The 24,298-nt window shown below is 34.7% G+C and overlaps 3 protein-coding genes across 3 annotated transcripts; 1 reads left to right on the top strand and 2 right to left on the bottom strand.

The window, feature by feature from the left end:
* Positions 1-19,786: 19,786 nt before the first annotated feature.
* LOC131597243 (uncharacterized) lies at positions 19,787-21,203 on the bottom strand. The gene is made up of 2 exons (XM_058869950.1): positions 20,975-21,203; positions 19,787-20,619 (listed from the first exon to the last, which is right to left on the bottom strand). The coding sequence occupies exons 1-2, from the start codon at positions 21,201-21,203 to the stop codon at positions 19,787-19,789; spliced, it is 1,062 nt and encodes a 353-aa protein (XP_058725933.1).
* A 39-nt stretch (positions 21,204-21,242) lies between these two features.
* LOC131597242 (uncharacterized) lies at positions 21,243-22,322 on the bottom strand. The gene has a single exon (XM_058869949.1). It carries the CDS (start codon positions 22,320-22,322, stop codon positions 21,243-21,245), a length of 1,080 nt encoding a protein of 359 aa, XP_058725932.1.
* Positions 22,323-22,866: 544 nt separating this feature from the next.
* Positions 22,867-23,679, top strand: LOC131597241 (protein MAINTENANCE OF MERISTEMS-like). The gene is made up of 2 exons (XM_058869948.1): positions 22,867-22,929; positions 23,017-23,679. The coding sequence occupies exons 1-2, from the start codon at positions 22,867-22,869 to the stop codon at positions 23,677-23,679; spliced, it is 726 nt and encodes a 241-aa protein (XP_058725931.1).
* The last annotated feature ends 619 nt before the right edge of the window (positions 23,680-24,298 follow it).

Below are 24,298 nucleotides of genomic sequence, written 5' to 3'. Positions count from 1 at the left end.
ATAAACATGTGAAACATTTTTGTGATGATTTGGTAATTCCATTGGGAATTACGGTGAGTATATGGCTCACGTGTGATCAGTGTAGATCGTGTGTTATGTATTAATGAAAATATCTTGTGCACAATTATATGTCATGCATTCATAATGTGTCTGATGGAGATAAGCTAGGTGGGAATCCATGATGGGTGCCTAGTCTTATCCGGACTCCATGTGGGAGTTGTGATGGAGATAAGTCATAGTTCAGAGGAACGTATACGACTTATCCGGATTTCGACGGGGATCGGGTTCAATGAATGAACCGTATGGATTGTGTTGGTACCGCATGCATGTTGTCGTGTCAGTGAGTCACATTGCATATATACATATATATTTGATTGCGAAATGAGTATGACGTGTATGTCATGAATTGGGTGTGAATTGTGAATATCTTTTTCATAGAAATTACTACTCCTTAGTATGTGTTTTTCCACCGGTTAATTATTGAATGTAATTCTCACCCCTTTTCTGTTGTTGTGTCTGTGCTCCTTGTGGAGTACAGATAATCAGGTACTTGAGTAGTGCTTGGAGCTTGTGTTGCTTGATCGAGTCTTAGGAGTCGCTCTGATACGTAACACGGGATGTGGGGATTTATTATGCTTTGTTTTACTTTATTTGGTTACGTATCTTATCTTTTAAATTTGTATTGGACCACGAGTTTAGTGGAAAATTATTGTTGTTAAGGGCTTAGCGCCATGAAAGTGAATTAATTTGAATATTTCACTGTTTAATTTATTTTCTGAGTAATAAAGTGATTGAAGTGACTTGAGACTTCATGGTGTTTTATGAGACGTGACATCCTACGTGTGTACTCTGATGTTTTCGTAAATTATTTTACATATTTTATTAACGGGGATAGTAGGGTGTTACAATGCCTATAAGGATCGAGGATCGCGAGACGAGGACGCTTAGAGGCATAGAGATTGCTTTGGTGAAGGTCGTTTGGTCGGATGCTACCGGTGAAAGTTTGACGTGGGAATTGGAGAGCAAGATGCGCGAGTCGTATCCCGAGTTATTTGTTTGAGGTAATTTTCGAGGACGAAAATATTCTAAGTGGGGGAGAGTTGTAACGCCCGTTTTTATTTTGCGTATTTTATTTGATTAAGTCATGTTATGCTATGTGTTTTATTTTACTAATTAGGCGTTAATTAGGTGTTTATGTGATTTTGGTGTTATTTATTGGGTTTTTATAGTAAATAATATAAGTTGATAAATTAGGAGAGTTATTGGGCTTGAGATAGCATTAGTAAGAGTAGGGTGTGAATTAAGGCCAATTAGTATTATGAGAAAGATAGTAAGGTTAACCAAAACAAGGGTTTTAGAGGTTTAGAGGATAGAAACTCATTTTACACAAAATTGGAAATAGAAGAGGAGAGTGAAGAGAAGAGAAAGGAAGAACTCCAAGATTCAAGTTCATAGAGTTGACATCAATCCAAACCTAAGGTAAGGGTGGGATTCTTTCATGCTAAAGGGATGTATGATGATGTTTTGGGTGGGATTTGATTGTATGTTTGTATCCATGGAAGTTGTGTGTAGAGATGTTGGCGTTTATGAACAAAATGCATGAATTTATGATTTAAAATGTGTTTTATTTGATATGTAGTGATGAATGATGATAGATTTCGTGCTTATACCTGGTTAATTGATGTTAGAACGAGTTATGGGTGAGGGGAGGGGGATTATGCAGGTTTGGTACTGTTCCTGAATTTCTGCAAAATCACGCCTCCGCTAAGCGGACCTTGCTTTGCATTTCGCTTCTGTCTCGAGTGCTAGTGCATCGCTAAGCGGACCTTGTTTGTAGTTCGCTTCTGGACCCCTTCGCTAAGCGGACACTGTTTTACAAAAATTGTTCCAACCTTAAAATGACGCATCTTTTGAACCGTAACTCCTTTTCAAGTGCCGTTTGGACCTACGTGAAGCTCTAATTGATGTTTTATCATTGAATATGCTTAGTATAACTTTGGAAACTCTTTGAATCTTTTCTTGAATTGAATTTTGGTGCCATTGGAGATCCGGAATTGATTATGTCGTTTAAGTTGATCATGTCGTTTACGTGGAATATGTTGTTCAAGTTGATTATGTCGCTAAGTGTGATTGTGAATGTGCCTCATTGAGTCACATTCATTGCTTTTTTTGAGATGGCCCTTGTGGCAAATGTTTGAGACGGCCCAATGGAAATTGTTTGAAACAGGAGTTTACTCCAATGGTACCACATGCATTTGCATTGTTCGAGTTGCATAAGTAAAGTCGTGTGATGAGTCATATTTGAATGTTTGTGTGTGCATAACATGAATGTTAACTTGTGTCGAGGTGATGGTTGTTTTGTTGATCATATGTGATAAGTGACAATGTGTGCCTTAATTGAGATTGATATTATTGTTGTTGGTAAGACGTTGAATGATGTGAATAGTAGTAAGTGATGTACGTTGAGAAGTGGCGACCAATGTATGATTATTTCTCCGCTTTGAGTATTATCATACATTTCTTTATAATGAATGATATCTCACCCCTTATGTTTGAATGTTACCCTTCGTAGGTAACGTGCAGGTAATGACGAGGAGTAGTCTTGTGCCTTATAGCTCGAGTCGGTGTGCCGATGCTCTGATACGTAGCAGTCGGGGGGACGTTGGATTACTTGCTTATGTCTTGTTTCTTGTTGCTTATTCCTTGTTGGATTCTGTCATTATGTTAGGTTGAGATTTGTTGGTTATATTGTGCCTTGTTGGCCTTAATGGTTATGACTTAGACTATTGTTGAAATTTGATTCCCGCTGCTATATGATTACTTTTTGGAAGTGATGATTAATGTATTGGATATTTCCCTCCTTTATATGTGTTATGTATCCATGTTGATGAGAATGATATGTGTATGTGATATTAGTGGTTTAAATGTGACCCTAGAATCATTCTGTTCGTATTACTTTAAGATTTTTGCACTCTGATTTTCCTGTTATTTGCGGGGTAGATTTGGGGTGTTACAACACCCGTACCTAAGATCTCTTTTTAGTTGTTTTTGTTTCAAAAAATTATTTTTGGGTTTATTTCGTTCTTTTCCGATTTTCTTTGGAAATAATAAAGCGCGGTGGCGACTTTCACTGAAATAACGAGTCAAGTTAATCAATGACTTTGATCTCAGATTTTCCCCGCTACACAAAGATATAACCAAGACAAATGCAGGACAACTATCTTTGCTTAAAGCTCAATCAAGGACAATCTTTAACAGAACCAAGTTAATTTATAAGTACAAAAGTAATAAATATATTTAATTTAATAGCACAAAAAATTGTTTCTACACATCTGATAATTCACTAGCTAATATTTCTTTCAGAGTAGTTGTGTATAACATTTAGCAGCTGAGATGTATTCTGCTCCTGCTGTAGACAAAGAAATCGTTGCTTGTCTTTTATTTGCCCAAGATATTACATTTTCACTAATGAATTGACAATTTCCACTAGCGGATTTCCTTTCAATTCTATCCCCAAAATAGTCCGCATCACAGAATCCAACTAGCTTATACATTAGGGATTTATTATAAGGAAGTCCCAGATTTCTTGTTCCTTTCAGATACCTAATGATTCTTGTAACACCTCATTTCTACCCGGCGAGTATTATAAAAATCAGAGTTATAAAATTTCAACAAACAAACGGGATGTCACACTTCACAGAAATATAAATCATAAAACAACCTGCTCAGTTTAATTCAATATATACATAACACTTACATACAGATGAACCAAAGTAAACTTCATAGATATTAACTTCGCATTTTAATACACAGCGGAAAATATTCATATTCATGTTATCAAAACATTGTACATCTAACATAAATAACATGTATCTCATTTATTAGACAACATGGCAACTTCATTCATCATTACTCAAATCATCCTTTAGAAATACTTTAACAGTAACTAAGATTCAACTATGAAACAACCAAACGTGCATCCCTTCCCGAGTGTTACATATCATAGCATAATCCGACTCGACGTAAGCAATAGAAGATTAACATCTTCCAAGCTACTCCGAAAGCACACTAATCTTCTTAACTTGCGCAATACAAACATATGGGTAACATTCAAATAGAAGGGGTGAGATATCGAACCATATAAACAAGTGTATGATAAAAAATATATTAGAATTCGAGTAATTAAACTCACCACTTCACAACATCAACATCACAATTCACTTCACTTTACAGCATTATATCCGACAAGCAATTCAAGTCACAATTCAAGTCACAGCACTTCACATCAATTCACACTTATGCATTATAAAATGTTACACTAACTATGCACATGCATGTGGTACCAACAAGGTTTCAGTCCTCATTGCTAAATTGCCAATAAATAGAGGCATAAACAAGGCATAAGCTTTTGTCAAAAAAAAAAACAAGACATAAGCCTTCATCGCAGTTTTGCCAATCCAGGCTATCGCAAAATAGGCAGATGTATGTGACTCGATAAATGCAACATCTCATACTCAACAATCAACAAATTTCATCGCAAGGCATACACCTATATAAATGTTATTACCCATAAATAGAGGTAATTAATCATCATCACATCGTCGCAGGTTTATCATTATAAACTATTTCATCTTTGTCATAACATCGTTACAATAACAGCAACACGACATAATAAGACAACAACATTATCAGCAATTACGTAACAACAACATCAAATGCAAATTCACATTTTTCAACAAAGACACAATACCATGAATCAACCAAAATTTGTTACGAACAAACCACATGATTATTCTAACAGTTTTGACTAAAATCAGTTAATTAATCTTAAGCTAAAATACTAATGTTTTCGGCTATGTAATGCTCTTATCATAATCATCCTGTTAATGTTACTAGTTCTCTGTCATTAGAATTTTGCTTCTGCTACAAACTACTAATTCTTACTGTCACAATATGATTCTGCTGCTAAACCAATTTCCCTGTCATTCGATTCCTAACTACAATACCGTCTATATCTTTCTGCTATTTCAGTTAGGCGTATTACCAATTTATTTTTTTCTACTAATATAGTGCGTCTATTATTTATCACTACTTTTGTCATACATTCTTGCTGAGATGATTATGCCAATCGCTCGAGTGTTCAATTTCCAGACCATGCTAATATACCTCTGAACTTGTATTCGGTGATCCATATTTTCATATTAGACTGAAACAATTATACTATTACACAATATTTCATTTCCAATTCATACTAGTACATTTTGTTATCTATTTTCATATTGGCCAAAAAATTAAGAAAAGAAACAAAACTGAGTGGCACATCCCTTTAGAAGTCCCCGCCCCCTTTGATAGTCTTATGGGGCGCCCACCCCTTACTTGTGTGGCCCCCGTACCACTTCCTTGGCTTAAGGGGAGCTCACCCCTTACTTGTGTGGTCCCTCCCCAATACTTCTTCTTCCACCATTTTTCTTCTTCTCCTACTAATTTCCATAATTCATTCCACTTATAAATTCATCGAAGCCATTATCACCATACTCAGTATTACATTACTGAAACTTCAATTTATACCAAATCGACACCGTATAATTTTCTTTGGCAACAGCATTTAATTGACAGAACCAGTTTCTTATCGATTTCAAAACATCACAACAAACAACACTAAACACGGACAACAAAACAACACCAATACAGATATCAACACCAAAACAATAGTAATTTCAGCAACCCAAAATACCACATATCATTTATCATAATCCTAGTTATAGAGTTTGATCCCCACCCTTACCTTGGATTGGAGACTGGCCTACAATTATCCGATTAAAATCTAGCTTTTGCCTCATTTCCTCAACCTTGCCTCTTTTCCTCTTTTTCCTCCTCTGCAACTTTTTCCACGATCAATCTCAGTTCTCTAAAACCTTATTCCCTTCTCAATTAACCAAATTCTCTTCCTTTAATATAAACCTTGTATTATTATTATTTCTATTGGGCTTAAGCTTCACACCCCCATATTTCTATGTCAACCGCCAAAACAAGCCCAATTAAATAATCACTTCATTATTTCACCACTGGTAACTAAATAATTAATTCCAATAAGATAATTTAAAATCCAATATTTCACATTCACTTCATAATTAATCCATTATTTTAAAAATAATTGATTAAATAATTAATCAAATTATTTGGGGCGTTACAATTCTCTTAACAACAGTTAAGTGAGGTTCTTCAGGATTTGATTAGAGTAACACATAGGCATAAATGGAATAAAATGGCACGTCTAGAATCAATCAGATAGATAGAAGAAACAATCAAACCATGTCCTTAGCATCTGGTTTACCTTTTTACTTACCTCAACCTTGTTAGAATGCTTATTGGATACATTTGAGCTTTAGCATGGTTTCATCCACTCGTATATGGCTTCTTCAGCAGAGAATAATCCATCTGATTTTTGAGGGGAGTCATATCATCTCTTCTTATGACCATTTTCAACTTATTTCTAAACTTCCATAGCATCCCAAAAACATACTTATCTAGGTTAAATACATGCACAAAGATGGATGCTTCTTAGTATATGAGATGATCCCTAAGCTCCTTCAGAGGTGTTGGAGGGAGAGCCACTTCAAATCTTTATGAAGGTTCCATTCTTCAAAAATTCCCTTCAGCGCTTACTTGATATCAGTTGAAAAATCATTAGATTCTGACTTAGATTCTTTCCCAAAATCAGATGTCCATGTGCAACAAAACTTCATTGATCAGATTTTCTGCAAGTTAGCTCTAGTTGACTTTAGAACTTTCTTCTGATGAGCTTCTTTCAGAGCAAGATACAATCCTTTGATCAGAAGCCTTACTAGCTTCATATAGTCAAAATGGTATTAATACATCTATAAAAGACATTCTATTTAGATGTTTGAAGACAAATATCCATTTGTTTTGATGTGGCCTTTTAGTATCTTCTGTTGGATGGCAAGCACACTACATCTTTAGCATCAGAATCTTCTTCAAATTCTTTGTGTCCAGAGGCTGATTTGAAACACCCATTTGTCCTTCTGACACACTTAGATGATATTGCCTAAGGGATGAATATTTCATTTGAATCAGAGAAGAGAGAGCTCAATTTCTCCTGGTTTTTCTTCTTAGCATGAAGAATCATTTGAAAGATAGATTGTTGCTGGCCTTGAATCTAGCTGCAATAAATTCAAATCTTGCCATCACTTTTCTTTTCTTCTTTATGAAAAACTCAACAAATAGATCCAAATCAAACCTTGATTTATTTAACAAGCATGTTTGTCCCATGAGTCAGTCTTAAAGAATTAAATACAAACTTAGTCAAGTCTTTATCTGAAATATTTTCATACACACAAAACAAATGACTTAGAGCAAAAAAGAAATTTCTTGACCAAATGAGATTTGTATGAAGTTCTCTTTTGGTTATTGACATACTCATTGACAGTTATATACTTATGTTGATGCTCTTAGCACAACATTAACACGACTTTATTTAGATCATCTTTCTTCATATTCTGTAGTTTTCGTCCTTTGACCATTGAAGAAATTTCCATTGAAAGTTGAAGGTCTTACTGAATAGTTGTTATTTGTATAAGAACTATATTCATGATAAACATAGTATTGATCACTAGTACTAGCACTAGTACTAGAAGAACTATCATAACACTCAACAAACAAGTTTTTCTCATCGGGTCATTTTCTGTACCACTATTAGGTGTTTAGCACAGACCGTGCTCTGATACCAACTGAAGGAAAGAAAAAATACACAAGAAGAGGGGGTTGAATTGTGAATTTGTTCGTTTCTTCTTTTTATTTCTCTTGACACATTCTGAATACATGGTTCAAAATATGTTTTAGTGGTAACAATTGTGCAGCGGAGGATAGTTCAATTTTACTTCTTTAGAGTATCTTGACCAGCTTCTGAACCAAAGGATTAGGTTCTGATACAAAATTAACTATTAGAAGTAGAACTAACAGCTCAGAGACAAAGAGTAAATAAAATAACACACAAAAGTTATCCAAGTTCCTCTACAACTGAGAGTAGTCCAATCCCTTTGTCCCATAAGGTATTTTTCACTATAATTAAAACCTGATTACAACCTACTTAAGAAACTAGCTCAAGACTTCCTTGCTTAATCAGCCTAGAAAGAGACTTCTGCTCAAGCAACCTAGTAAGAGACTTCCTTTGCTCAATCAATCCTGAATGAGACATCCTTGCTCAAGCCCGCATGCAAGAGATTTCAAATTCTTTAATAAAAGAATCTAGTAATAGCAACCATTTTGTTTATATGAGTGCTTCTAAGTTAAGCAGATACACAAGGTTTACACTTTGAGCAAAATATATAATGACTAGCTCCTAAGTGACCAAAAATTCAGTCTTCTTATTCTCCTTTTTGCATAGACGATCTTCATTATTGTGTCTTGCTGTTATATTGATCTCTTGATCATATTGACATTGTTTCTTCTCTCATTGAGTCTCTTACTCTGTTGTGAATATGACTCACTCTACTTCTTTTCACTCCATACTTCCTTTCACCCTTTAGATATAATGTTCTCTCTCTTTTTGTTCTCATATGTTTTATTCGTTCTCTCATATTCTCTTTAAATAGATAATGAAAATAAACATGTTAAAGAGGGAAAGATTAAATATTCAAACAACAAAATAGTCGTTTGAAGTACTATAGCCAGAACCAAGTAAAGTGAAGTTAATTTCACAGTTAGTATAAAGATGTTGAGAGGATCAGAGTAGAGTTGTGTTTGCAGTGAAAAACAGTTAAAGAGAAATGAGAGTGATGATACTGACAATGTAACTTTTTCTTGATTGGACATAAGGCAGTGTACCATTGTCACGAGATCTTCTTTAAGATATCTTCTAATTAGGAAATTCTCATAAAAGTTTGTTGAAGCTTGATCAAAGTCACTATCTCCTTCATACTTAACTTATAGAGTCAGAGGCTTCTGATGGAATTTGTTGAAACTTGGTCAGAGGTTAGAGTATATCTTCAGAACTTGGTGAGAAGGAGACTTCTGAGATAAGTCTGAGATAATCTTTATCAGAACGTGTCTAGATGATATCTTTCAGAATCATTGACTTGATAAGGACAATATCCCTTTCAAACACGGGCTTCAGAAAATATGCTGATGAATCTTGTTTAGTGGTTGCAAAGTCATTTCTTATAACATAGTCTATTTGCTTCCAATGATGCCAGTCTTCAGATTCTGCTAATCTTTAGATACTGTATATGCCTAACTTAGTATGTGATGCATTCAATTTGACTTCTTCAGAGTCAAAGTCGCTTTCTTTAGATATGCATATTCAACAACCTTGTTAGAGTACCGATTTTTTTCTCTATACATTAAATAATTTGTTATCATTAAAACTCGAGGATAGTTAACGACCCAAACTTGTTCTAACAATCTTACTTGTTGAGGTATTTGAATTGAGCGCAAATCAATCATATTTCGTTCTTTTTCTTTATCCGTTAATCTACAATCATAACTTAACTAGCAATTGAGCTCTTTGTTTCTACTTTTATCTGATTTTTTTATTTCTTTTGCTTTTACGGTATCACTGGTAAGTAAGCAATATTGTTATCTAAAACAAAAATTTAGAAAATAACGGTTCATTAATTCAAAGCAATAGTACAACTGATAATAAGGGAAAAGCAATAAAACTATAACATTTCAGAACCTAAAACAAAAAAGGGAATACATCAGAGGAAAATATAAAGTTTGATATACGATTTTGAGACGTCTGAATCACATATCGCCATCTGGAAAAAGGAAAAAGGATTAAAGTTAATCATATCAAACATCAAAGCCTGATGTTCTTGCTTCTGGCTCAAGAAAATCTCTCTCTCACGTGCCTTTTTTTTTTCCTTCGTGTTACCCGCCTCTTATCTCCAAAATAATTCTCCATATTTTTCATTATATTGAGGCATCAAATAAGTTTGGAGTAGTCATGTGATGGCGAAATTTCACCAAAACTACACTGTATTTAGGATCGAAGGATCAGATTAGAAGTTTGAATTACCGACTTTTTGTTTTGTTTTGAGTCATCCATCAATTTTATGTTGTATGTCATTAGCTTGCCTAGATTAATAGGCTTTCCTTTCAACAAAGCTTGTAACCTGTACACCTTATGCAAAATAAGTTCAAAATAATTGGAGGCATTATCCAAAGTACGTACAAAGAATGAACACCAAGATTTTGGGATTGATTGTAGATTTCCAGTTGTTAGCCATGTTGGGTTTTGGTATGGTTTCCTGATCCATATTGTGCTTTGTTGACAAATCTCTTCCAACATTGGTTCTTATTCCTCATCAGATGGCCGGTTCTACGACTGCCTCCTTCTTTGAACATAACATTATTGTTATGGTTGTAACCCCAACATTCTATTGTTGGAAACAACATTTTAGTTTATCTATTTTCCTTGAATATATGGCACAAAATGGCCTTGAGGATGGTTGAACATTTTGGCGTAGAACTCCAACGCAATGGTTTATTGTTTTCCTTAATTAAGCTGTTATGACGTCCCCAATTTCTCCTTCTTAGTTCTTTAAAGAAAATTAGATACTCTTGAAGTTCTGCTACATCAAATTCTCTTTCAGGACTGGCTTGTGATTCTTAACTTTTAGCCACCTGTCAGCATGAACTTCACTTGAAAATTTGGTAGAAGAGAAAGATATTGTAGGTGCACGTTGTTGGACTGATTCGTTGGTCGATCCCATTGTTATTCTTCACTTGATTGGTGGAGCCATTACTTGATGAAAATTTTAAATTTTTTACCTGATGCGTTGCCTTCCATTAAGTTTTTTTTAACATCACTAGCTTGATGATTCAAATTTAAGGCCCTATTAATACCAGAGATAAGTTCCCATGTGGAATTTCTCCTTCTGCATAATGTTTCATCCTTTGACCATTCACTTTAAATGTGTGTGCATCTCCAGGGTCTTGGATTTCCACTACACCCTTCTGTTAAACTTCTTTGATTATGAATGGCCCTAACCATTTGGATTTTAACTTACATGGGAATAATATCATCCTTGAGTTGGAGAAAATAACTTGTTTCCTAGGATGAACCTCTCGTTGAACCAATTTTTTATCATGATACTGCTTTGTCCTTTCCTTATAAATTTATGTGTTTTCATACACATGGAGACACATCTCTTCTACTTCATTTAGTTTTAAAAGTCTCTTTTCTCCCGACTATAATCTCATAAAAATTCAGAAACTTCATTGTTCAATAAACTGTGTTCCAGTTCCATTGACAATGACAAATTTTACTGTATACTAGCTGATATGGAAAAAATCATAGATGAGTTTTGAATGTTGTTATATATGCCCAAAGTGTGTCATCCAGCTTCTTTGCTAATTTTTTTCATGAAGTTTCCACTATCTTTTCCAAGATTTCTTTTAGATTTCTATTAAACACTTTGACTTGTCCATAAGTTTGAAGGTGGCAGGTAGTTGATACTTTATGTTTCACATTGGACTTCACCAATACACCTTCTAGGAATTTATTTCAAAAGTGCTTCCCCCCATCATATTGAACAAAACTCTAGGTACTCAGAACCTAGCAAAAACATTATTTTTCAAAAAATTTATGATACTATGGACATCATTAGCTACACAAGCTATAGCTTCAACCCATTTGGTACACAGTCAACACAATCTAACATATATTGATGATAGTAAGATGAAGGAAAAGAACGCATGAAGTAGATGACCCAACAATAAAAAGGTTCTACCTCTAGTATTCCATTTAAGGACATCTCATTCTTTTTTTTTACATGTGTTTTAGTATTGTGGACATGTTTGAACAAATTCTTTACAATTCTTAAACTCACTAGGCCAGTAGAAACTACATTAGAGAATTTTCGCTGCAGTTTTCTCCCTATTATGGTGACCTCCATAAGTTGAACTATGGTAGTGCCACAATATACTTTTTTCTTATTCATCTTCAACACATCTTTTTAAACCATCAAGACTTACCTTCAATGTTCATCTCCTTTTTAGTGACTTCAATAGTTTCCAGTCTTGAAAGATGATCAAATACTAGATTTTTCACTCCTTTCTTATCTTTGATTTCCAAATCAAATTCTTTCAACAATAATCATACGAGCATTCCGGGCTTAAAGTCCCCTTTTGTGAGTAGATATTTCAAAGAAAAACTTGCATAGATACGAACATAAATCATTAGTGTTAGGAACAACCAATAAGAAAAGAGAAATTTTTAAATTTATTTAAAATTTAACGTCTTTTTTAATTGGATTCATGGGGTGGTTGTGATTAAGTAGGAGAGAGAAAAAATATTTTTATTTTTCAATTAATAAAAATTTGTGATTGGTTGTTTGTAAAGCCACTTGTTATGTTTGTGTTCATGCAAGTATTTTTCGATATTTCAATTATGTGTGATTTGTAAAAACAATAACCTTGGAACCAATTAGATAAGAACAAAATTTTCCTAATGTGAATGCCATAACAAATAGCTCCTTTATATGTATTGAATAATTTATTTTATTTTCATTAAAGATCTTGCTAACATAGTATATAGCATGGAAATATTTCCCAGACCATTGGCATAATACCGCTCCAATCGCATAATAACTTGCATCACACATAAGCTCAAAGGAAGTTCCTAATTAGGAGAAACGATTACAGGCGCGGTAACCGACTTTTATTTAATTACAATAAACAAATTCATAATACCAGTATAAAAAAAACTAATTTTTAATAAGGAGATTGCATAGAGGTTTCGCAATTCGTGAAAATAGTATTTGAAATGTCGATAAAAATCGGCGTGGCTTAACAAACTTCTTACTTCTTTCAAATTAACAGGAGGTGGTAGTTCTTTTATTACTTCAAATTTTGTTTGATCCACCTTAATACCCTTTGAAGAGATTTTATGTCATAAAAAATACCTTTGCTGACAATAAAATGACTTTTTTTTCTAGTTTAAAGCAAGGTTGTTTCAATACATTTCTCTCAAACAACATTTAAAAAAATAAGGCATATCAAAGGTATTTCCAAAAACAAAAATAAAAAATTATCCATAAATACCTCAATGAAGTTCTCAATCATATCTGATTAAATAGAAGGCATACACTTTCAAAATGTGGTTGGAGTATTGCATAGACTGAACGCCATTCTCTTATAAGCAAATGCATCGAATGGGCATGTAGACATGGTATTTTCTTGATTTTTTAGATCTAGATCAATTTGATTATATCCTAAGTAAGCATCCAAGAAATAATAGTAAGCTTACCTTTCTAATATCTCTAATATTTAATTCATGAATGTTAGGGGAAAATGACCATTCCTTGTTGCTTGATTTAGCCTCCTATAATATATACACATCCTCCATCTAGTAATTGCGCGAGTCAGAATTAACTCATTCTTTTCATGTCATATGACTTTATTCCTCCATTATTTAGAACCACATGTACAAGCCTAACCCATGAGCTGTCCCAAATGGGATATATCATACATGCTTCGAGTAACTTAAGCACTTCCTTTTATACTACCTCTTTCATTGTAGGATGTGAATAGTTTCATGAACTTCTTGAATTGCCCTGCTTTCAACTCCTTCTTTAGATTTTGGTTAAGATGAGGTATGGTGGCTTTACATTATATGGGAGTCAAGATTTTATTCATTTAAAATTTTCTTCTTAGTTCTTCTAAAGAGTGAGTTTCTATCAAAGAGATGATTAAATGTATACCCCTTCTCATGGTTTCCTCCAATTTCTCACTTTTTTCTTCATCTATTTTTTTCTCTTCTTCTACTTCTCCCTTATCTAGTAGTTCCCATTAATCGCCCAGTTCTTCTTTGAATTTGATTTCTCCTCACTCCTAAGGTTTGGTGTTATAGGAATAACTATGTTTCTTAACTAAATTTCCTTGCAACTTTGATTCTTGGTATTGTCTAATTTATTAACGTTGGAACCTCCACATGATTATGTTGCAAGTTATTTAAAATTTGTCCAATTTGTGTCTCTAGATTCGTGATACATGCCTCATGATTCTTACTTATTACTTCCTGGTTCTTGCTCATGATTTCAAAATTATTTTGAGTCATCTTCATGAAATGGTGCAGGTTTCTTCTCAGGGATATAGTTTCCTTAGTCGTAGATTTTGTGGAACTCCTGGATTCGCCACTAGACTCTGATAATTACTTCACTTGAAATTAGGATGGTCTTTTCACCCAAGATTGTAAGTGTTATAATATGATTTTGATTTGTAAAAATTACCAGCATAATATACCTCCTGAGGGTGTCCTTCTGATACACAGTTACCATTTTCATGTCCTTCTCCATATAAATAATGTAACACCCCAAATTTACCCCGCATTTAATAGGAAAATTAGAGTATAAAAATCTCAAGACAAACATCGTGATTGAGGCGTCACATTTAATAACTTAAACAACACATCAAATCATGTTTACAATCATAGATACATAACACATATAACGGAGGAATCATGCTTCATTAAACTTTCAAACCAAATAGTTCATAATATCGCAGCGGAATTCAAATAACAACATAAATCCAAATCATAACATCTTTGCCAATATTGAAACAACTATCCTCCATGTCTCAAAATAAAGAGAACGACAACAAAATCCAGCAAGATGAAACAACATAATCAAAACAAGCGAACATCCCCCGAGTGTTACGTATCAGAGCATAGACACACCGACTCGAGCTATAAGGTAAACGACTACTCCACGTCGTTACCTGCATGTTACCAACAAAGGATAACATTCAAACAGAAGGGGTGAGATATCAAACAATATAAAGGAACGTATGATAATATTCAAAGCAAAGAAATATCATACATAGTTCACCACTTCTCAACACATATCATCTTATAACATTTGATCACACAACAACTTCCAAAACGACAACAATGTTATTAATCAATTACGATAATATATTCCAAACCACAATTCTAATTTCATCACATCATAACAAACATCTCATCATTCTAACATCTCAAACACATTTCAAATTCTATTCAAATGTGACTCGACTAATGCAAATGCATGTGGTACCATTTGGAGTAAAAGTCCCACCGTCTCAAAATTTGTCATTGGGCACAACGTCGCTATTTGCCATTAAGTCCACCGTCGCTTTTGCCATTAAGGCCGCCGTCGCTTTATGCAATCGATGTGACTCAATGAATGTAACATCCACACAAACACCACATTTACAACACGTCACAAACATCGGCTAAACATTATTACTTTTATAGTAATTCATCACTTCACAATCACGTCGCTATGTTGTAACACCATACAACCATATATCACTTCACAACAACAATCACAACATCAAACGATACAATTCAAGGAAAGGTTTGCAAAAGTTATTCAAATCAATTTCATTAGATAGGAATTAATTTCATCTTTACGGAGGTTCAAATGGTGCGCTAAAGGGACACCCGAGTCAAAAGATACGAATTTTCAAAGTTGGAAAAACTGCCAGCTTCAGCAATGTAACCGATTACATCCCCTGAATTTGCCTCTTCTCTCTAATTAAATTTGCCTCTTCTCTCTAATTAACACATAATCTTACAAATAACATCTCAATACATGTACATGACTTACATTTTCTTGATTCATGAAAGCTAGAGTTTTGGTCGCCACTTGTTTTGATAAATATTTAATTTGGCTAACAATGGAGTGTGCACATCAACCTCTATAACACCTTTCTTTTTTGAACCCCTTTCACATGTACGGTACTCATTATGATACATGTTCTTGATAAGCTTTTTTACTTCGTCCTCATTCTTGTTCTTCATTATGCCTTCAACTAAAGCATCAAGAATTATTCTAGTTTGAACTCTTAAGACTCTTGTGAAATGTTGCATCTGCTCCATGATATACATATTATGATTTGGACATTTCCTCAACAATAGCTTGACCCCCCTAAACATCATAGAGACATTTCAATTCAGCTTGCTCAAAGCTGGAAATTTTAGCTCTTCTCTCTACGAGTTGGGAATTAATATATAATCACTCCAAGAATTTGTCTTTGACTTCTTTTCAAATCTGGATTGTACCGCTAGGTAAACACTGCAACCAATCTTCAGCTCTTCCAATCAAAGTGAATCCAAATAACCTAAATTTTATCTAACTATCAGTTTCTCCTTCACTCTTCACATCGATCAAGTCTAAAAAACATGAGAGATGCTCTGATGGATCATTGATCGTGCTAAAATCAAAAGTATTATCCTTCAAACCTGTTAGAACGGCATTCTTTATGTCAAACGCTATAGGATTTGTTGGTTAGAACCTAAGAGAAATTTGTCATGCATCAGTCCTTCTGCAAGAGTCTCACGTAGTTTACCTAGGTGGTGGATTTACCATAACTATTGCTTCTTAATCATTCTCGCTATCAGATAGTGATGCTGACACTTCTTCTTTTAAAGTTTCTTATGATGCACGTGTTAATCGAGTTGCTTTATGAATTGCTCTTGTTGTTTTTTATACTTCCTCCGTCTCAAAATAAATGTCGTTTAAGGTTGTTACACACAGATTAAGAAAAGTAATGATTGAGTCAATAAAGATAACATTTTTACAAAATTACCCTTAATTACTATTGGTTGTTATATATTGTCTTGACTTGAAAAGAGTGTAGATAAGAGGTAAAGTTGATCAAAGTTAATTAATGTTGCATTGAAAAATTAAATAGACACTTATTTTGAGACAACTTTTTGTGTCTAAAAATACATTTATTTTGGGTGGTACAGAGGGAGTATCTCATACTCGAACAGTGGTCCTTGGGAGTTGTTGCCTCACATACAAAAAAACACAAAATTATCTTAGTAGCACCGTTCAAAAAAAAAAACTAATGCTAAAAAATTTAAAACTAAAATAAATTTAAATTAAAAAGAAAAGTGAATAATTGAAAATAAAATTAAAACTAAATCACAAACTAATTGCCTTGTTGAAGTTAATGAGCAATCTCCGACAACAACGCTAAAAGTTTAATGGAAAATTTTAGAAAATGAACTACAATATCGTCAAGTAGGGAGTGTGCAATTTCAACACCACAATTCGAAAGTACTGAATATTAATAAACTAAGGGTTTATTGTGAAAAGTTTGGTTTTAGAAAAACAAAGTAAATAAATTATTTTGAAAATGTATCATATATAAAAGCGATCAGGTGTTTTTTTGAATTTGTTAACTATCATTACTTGATAATTGCGTCTCTTTTTTTTAAAGATAGTCTTTTAGTATTACAATGAATTAACATATATATATATATATATATATATATATATATATATATATATATATATATATATATATCCGATTCCTTGACGTATAATATTCTCTTTTAAAAATAATCTCATAATTTCTTAGGTGAATTCAAAAATCAAAATAGGTTATAAAATATGTTAGTTCATAAATCACAATATTATAATTCTATATTTCTAAAATAATTACTAATTCTAAATAATTTACTTATATCAGGTTTTAAGAATTATGGGTAGTAATCAACAAAAACCTAAATTCAATTTGTATATTCATCAACATACAACAAGCATTACGGTCAAATTTTAGTGAGTAATAATAAACTCAAATTAATTAAACACTACTCAGCCAATTATATTGTTCGAGCAAATAAAGTAAATATTATCTCAAACAGACCTAGTCTAAAGGAAATTAACCTTCAAGAATAATTCCTTTCCCAAACTCCTATTTTCTTTCTTTTTTTCAAATATCTCTAATTTTACCTCCAAATTCAAGTATTTCTTCGTTAACTTCTAATAAAATCGTTTTTAATTACTAACAAAATACTATGATTATAGAATGTCATTATGCATCCAATAACCTTTAACATATTATATAGATCTTTTAACAAATTGTAACACATTTCGGTCAGTGTGACATTTTCCTCTTTTTTCACAATTCATATAAGCAAACAAAATTAAATATATCATCGTGGTAACGATATCAAGGAACTCATCCATATCTAGTTGGTCTTTATTAATTAGTTTCATAACTAAAATTTATGAATAGTACATTGAAAATAGTGTTAAACAAGAGTCTAGTCTAGATTAACTTAAAAATTATATTTAGACTATTTTATAATCATCAAATTATTCTATATTTTGAAACATAATATTTGTTTGACTAAAAGATATTTTGAGACACCAATCGTTAGTTGGTCTAGTGGTGATTGACGCTGGACTTGGTAGTGAGAATCACGGTTCGATCCTCCGTAACTACGATCGGGAGGGGGATGGAACCACTTGATGCTAGAACTCGCCCCCGAACCAGACTAAACCGGTGGTATAAAGCCGAAAAAAATAAAATATTTTGAGACATATTCTATATTTTTGGAGCTAAAGTGACATTAGACTGAAAAATAATAAATAATAATCAATACTACTGGTATAATAAGTTAAAATGAATGAGGTGTAAGGATGTTAAAATAATGGTGATTGATTGATGAGGGATCGAGAGTATGGTTGACTGGAGATGGTCCAGTGGTGATTGGCGCTGGACTTGGTAGGGAGAACCATGGTTCGATCCCCCACAACTGCGATCGGGAGGGGGATGGAACCACTTGATGCCAGAACTCGCCCCCGAACCGGACTAAACCGGTGCTATAAAGCAAAAAAAAAAGAGATGACTAGATGAGGATAAGTATAAGAAATGGTTTGAATCAAGCAGCAGGGGCGCACGTGTTCCTTCTGAACTGTTATCTGCCTTCTCCTTCCGCAGAAAAGAGAATAACATGGGATTTTTTACCACTATGCCACGAACTGAAAAAAAATACCAAAATGCCACACTTCCAGTTCAGGTCCGGCCAGGCCTTGGACAGACTGGAAAAGGGTTTTTTTGCATGTTGGGGTCCGGCCAGGGGTGGGCCGGACGCAAACTAGGGCATTTTTTTTCGTTTTTTTTTATAATTTTAATTGAATTTAAAGATTTATTAATTATAAAAATTGTTTTTTATTATAATTAATGATTAAAATATAATAAAATATAATAAAAAATTAAAAAAAATGCTATTTTAATTATTAAAAATATGAGTAAGTCACGAGTTAGACGAACATGTGTAGGTTTGGCCAATAGATGGACGAGCATGTGTAGGTTCGGCCAATAGATGGACGAGGACATAGATTTTATTATTATTTTTTTGCCTATAAATAAGATTGTACAGCCACATTTCCACTCACACCGGTTACAATTGAAGGTTTAATGTTACTATTGGAGATGTCTTCTGAACCCCTTCCTACGTTTCCACCTATGAAGAGAGATGCAACATTATTTTTTTCAGCAACAAAGCCTCCGTTGAAGATGGTTAGACGGAACACCCAAACTATGGAACACCCAAACTTTCGAGCATCTACAGAGGCACTTGATCGGATGGTTAGACGGAAACATTCTCGAGGGTGAAAAGATAAGGAAAATTGAAAGGCAGGTCACGGAGAAAGGCCCAAATGGAGTAGTAACTCGTTTTTGGAGAGCCGTGAAAAATGACGCTGGTGTCCTTATGATGATGCTAGGACCACATGATATTGTGTTGATGGTTGTAATCTCTTAGAATATGTTTTATTTGTTTCCTGTGATGTCGTTTTAATTGTTTCCTTTGTGGTTGCTTTATTTGTGGCTGTCTTTATTTCGATGTCATTGAATGTTGTTTTATTAATGTGAAATGTTGTTTTAGTTATGTTTAATGTGAAATGTTGTTTTAGTCATTGATGGTTGCAAACTCAATTAAAAAGACATTATATTATATTCATAAAGCTAGTTGAAGTAAACATTAACGAAGCCTATTGGACGGGTCTGCTACATTTGGACATTTACTTCGGATATGGCCTACTTCACGGCATATCCCACACATTCTCTTTTCCTTTTCCACGTCGTCCATTTCAGTTCGAATCCGAGTACTATTTGGGCGACCTCTTTTTTTCCTACGCATAGTTTCGTCATGACAAAGAGTAGCTCCTCTATATTGCGGCCAATTGTCTTGATGTGGGAGGATCTGGAAGCTTTGTTGGTAGACTTTAAAAACATGCTGAATCTTGAACACGTCGGGTATGTGAATGGTGTAGTCTTGGCGTATACTTTCACATGCTGCAATCACATGTGAGCAAGGCAAATGGAACGCTTTAAATTTTCCGCAATCACATGTTCTTTTTCGCAGATCAACACCGTAAGTACCAGTTGGTCGACCATCGTTGCGGTTTATTCTTTCGGCCACCATAAAATAGAACCTCTCCCGGTCAAACTGATAAACATTATGACTGCTTGCTTTGTTGACTTCTTCAGTCATCCCCTTGATACACTTGTCTGTAAAAGTTTGGCCTGATGTCAACCTCTTTGTCCATTCATGTCCATGTTGACCAAATAATGCTCCCATCCGAAAATATGTGGCCGAAAACAAAGACGCTATTGGAAGGTTTCTGGTTGCCTTTAGCACAGAGTTCATTGCTTCTGCAAGGTTAGTCGTCATGTGTCCCCATTGTTGCCCTCTATCAAACGCCCTTGCCCACTTCTCCCTGGTGATATTTTCAATCCACTCCAAAGCATCTCTATTTATCTGACGAATTTCGGTTCTATAGTAGTTGTGCGTTGACTCCGTCAATGCATATCCTGTTACAAATAATAAACATGTCAAGAAACCGACAAAGATCATTTGACAAATGTACTTCACAAAGATCAATTAGACTATTACCCATGTTGACGAGTTTTTTACGTAGTTCCTTGTCTCTAATCGCACGCATACAATTTTGCGCGATATGCCTAATGCAGTAGACATGTGAAGAAGGAGGATTTTTCCATCCATTTGCAGGATCATCATAGGCACTTTTAATCGATGGATGTCTTTCTGATATTAGCCATAGATTGGGTTAGGGTGTCACGTGGCTTCTTAGATTGCGAAGGAAAAAACTCCAAGCATCCTTGGTTTCACCCTCGACAATAGCGAAAGCAATTGGAAAAATGTTACCATTCCCATCCTGCGCCACAGCCATCAACAATGTCCCTTTGTACCTTCCATACAACCATGTTCCGTTGACTTGAACAATTGGCTTGCAATACGCAAAACCATGGATGCATGGTTGAAAAGCCCAAAATAGACGATGGAATATCATCTTATCACCCAACTGGCTTCCTTCGTTTGAAAATGCAGGTAACGTTTCCAAGTCTATTATCATTCCAGGCAGATATGTTTTCATTACCAATAACCATCGTGGAAGGTCATTGTAAGATGTCTCTCAGTTTCCATACAAGGATTCTATGGCCTTTACCTTTGCAATCCACGCTTTCCTGTAAGATATATTATAACCATACTTTCCTGTTATATGAGAAATTATGAGCTTTACCTTAATTGATGGGTCGGTGTTAACCAGATCTCTGATGCAGTGAGAGACAATATCTGAGGTAAGTTGTCTATGGTCTTGCGACATTGAAGTGGTTGTGCAGACATGTGGTCCACTCAACTTACCTATCGTCCATTTGGAATTCTTCTTACGAACTGATGCTCTACATTTGAATTGGCAAGTTGGATTCGTGCATTTGATGACATATCTGTTCTTATCAGATTTGTATACCCAATAATCAAGATTATTGGTGATATGCCAATGTTGTATAACAGCAACGCACTCCTCCTTGTCTTCAAACTCCATTCCCTCATATAAATCAACATCACTATAGTTTGTTTTGTGCGAACCAAATATTGATTCAGACTGTGCCTCTTCTAAACAGATATTTCGCATGTGATCCGGTGGGGCGTACATGCTAATCGGTCGTGCAATTGTAGGCTGCGACGGCACAACAATATCAGGGTCATTGTGGTCACCAAAAATATCTTCATATTGCACTTCTTGTATTTCATCTTCACTGTACTCGTCCACTTGTTCGTTGGGTATAAATGGTTCGTTGTTTTGTGTTGGCTCTTCATTAGTGGGTTGGCTCATAGCGTATTGATGCGAATGCGACTCTTGCGATTGGTTAACTGCAGGACTAACAATGCGAACATAAAGCTCGACTGAGTCAAGAGGAGCAAACGAATTGTGACATTCGAACATCACTTTAACGCCATCGTCGTCTTCTATTTGTTTCATGACGTAAAAAATGTTACCGTTGTCTCCAGTAAATAACGGTAGTCGATAAATAATTTCACTTACAGGAAGTTGCAATTTTGATACAATCCATTCCTTCAAATGCATAAAATCGGCTCTACAATGCACTTTGAAACGTTTTGTTTCGGTATTGCTAAACGAAAAACCGTTGGTTAGATCGTTACTGATAACACCATTGTAATGCACTGAACAAATAATGTTTCTTTGAGCCATTCAGTTTTAATATAATTTTTCTCTGAACAAATAATTTTTCTTTGTGTTTGAATGTGTGTTGCTCTATATGTTTCAGTCAAAGTGGTATTTAAACTATGCCAACCAAAAAATGGACACGTAGGGAGTCCGTCCAGTCAAAGGACGAAACATGTTTCAGTCCAACCAGGGGTTGGCCGAACCACAAGGTTGTCCGTCCAGGGGTTGGCCGGACCCAAACATGCTTGGTTCACGTGCGTCCAAGGGTGGGACGGACCACAAGGAGGCTTGTTTTTCGTTGCATGCATGTATGCAATTGTCCCATCAACCAGTGTGCAATCCCATCATATAGTAGTAGCATGCATGAGTCATTGATAAAGTTGGATAATAGATTGCACCTTCTTTGCATGCATTACACTTGTTAATCCAATGGTTTATACAATGCATTCACTTTGACTATAAATTCAACCTCTCATTATCACTCCAAACTCATCACATCTTCCAAATTCTAAAGTTGCATATTCATCTGAAACACACAATTTGTTTACCACTATCACAATCACACAACATGTCTGGTTTGCTTGCTTTGGGAGATAATCATAGAGGAACAAGGGAGAACGTTGCTGCATACGTACGTTTTGTTACTAGTATTTCTTATACGTAAGTTTCACAATTTATTATTTTTGTATACTAACAAAATGATATATTTTTTGTATAGGATGATTCTAAAAGGTTTAGACTACATAATCATCTATTTGATAGGGAGCCAAGTGAGTCTATCAAGCCTTACTTGGAACGAGCCGGTTTTGGACGTGTCGCCAAAATAAACTTTAGAAGTGTTGATTCTAAACTTGTAATTGCGATACTTGAGAGGTGGAGGCCCGAGACACACACGTTTCATTTGCCAACCGGTGAATGTACAATCACACTAGAGGATATAAATATGTTGTTTGGCCTCCGCATAAATGGGAGGGCTGTAGTAGGTGAAACCGAAGGACCTGATTATGCATGTGTCGATGCTTTAGGCATAGAACCTTTTAGTGATAGGGTGAAGGGTGCGGTAAAATTGAGATGGATCCACGACGAGTTGATTGAGTTAGAAAAAAATTCTCAAAAAACCGAGGAGGAAAATATACTGCATGCAAAATTATATATCTTAAGTATGATTGCAGTTTTATTTCCTGACAAATCTCATAATGTGTTGCATTCTTCTTGGTTCAAATTTGTCAAAGATATTGATGAATGCGGCAAATATAGTTGGGGGTCTGCGTGTTTGTCTTACCTTTACAGGGAGATGTGCAAAGCATGTCGTGTAGGATGCATCAGTGTTGGAGGCTGCTCACTCATTCTCGCTGTGTGGACCTACTATCGCATTCCATGACTTGCTCCAAGGAGTGAAATTGCTCCATCCTATCCATACGCCACTAGGTAAATTCTTTATTCTATATATTTATTTTTCCACTAAATTAACGCATATTTCTAATTGAACTTTTTAAATATGCAAGATTTGCACAACGAGGTATGGAGTATTTCTCTACTCCAAATGCTTATCTTGATGGATATCGTTTCATTTTGGATCACACGGTCCAAGGAGATGTAAGTTTTTTACCAAGCCATATATTAAATCTTTCATCTACGTGAATACGACTCTTATATTTATTTATGTCTTACAGTTTTTGTGGAGGCCTTACGAAAAATATCCACGTTGCACTCAACGAGAAGCTCGGGCGTGGAGTGCAACTACATATATTATTTGTTTTCATATTGTGGAAATGCATCACGCTGACAGGGTTAGGCTTCAATTTGGGTTTACTCAAAACATCCCTCAACCCCCGAGGTGTCTTGGAGATCACCACACAATAACGAAGAACGATGTAAAGGATTGTGCTTATCGAGATTTGAACATTCACGAGAACAACGAGTGGAAAGATAGAAGAAACTTAATAATGACAGGTGAGGTGAGTAATACTTTACGCCACACCGATGAATATATGCAATGG

This window comes from Vicia villosa, linkage group LG4 (genome assembly GCF_029867415.1).
Source record: "Vicia villosa cultivar HV-30 ecotype Madison, WI linkage group LG4, Vvil1.0, whole genome shotgun sequence".
NCBI classification, from domain to species: Eukaryota; Viridiplantae; Streptophyta; class Magnoliopsida; order Fabales; family Fabaceae; genus Vicia; species Vicia villosa.
This window is presented reverse-complemented; position numbering and strand designations above follow the sequence as displayed.

Bases quoted from the DNA above. Each gene is read 5' to 3' on its own strand.
- LOC131597243 (XM_058869950.1), bottom strand. From the start codon at position 21,203: ATGAAAACATATCTGCCTGGAATGATAATAGACTTGGAAACGTTACCT. The intron at 20,620-20,974 runs GTAACATTTTTC...TATTTGTAACAG, and splicing joins TGTGGCGCAGGATGGGAATG to GATATGCATTGACGGAGTCA.
- LOC131597242 (XM_058869949.1), bottom strand. From the start codon at position 22,322: ATGGCTCAAAGAAACATTATTTGTTCAGTGCATTACAATGGTGTTATC.
- LOC131597241 (XM_058869948.1), top strand. From the start codon at position 22,867: ATGTCTGGTTTGCTTGCTTTGGGAGATAATCATAGAGGAACAAGGGAG. The intron at 22,930-23,016 runs GTACGTTTTGTT...TTTTTTGTATAG, and splicing joins GGGAGAACGTTGCTGCATAC to GATGATTCTAAAAGGTTTAG.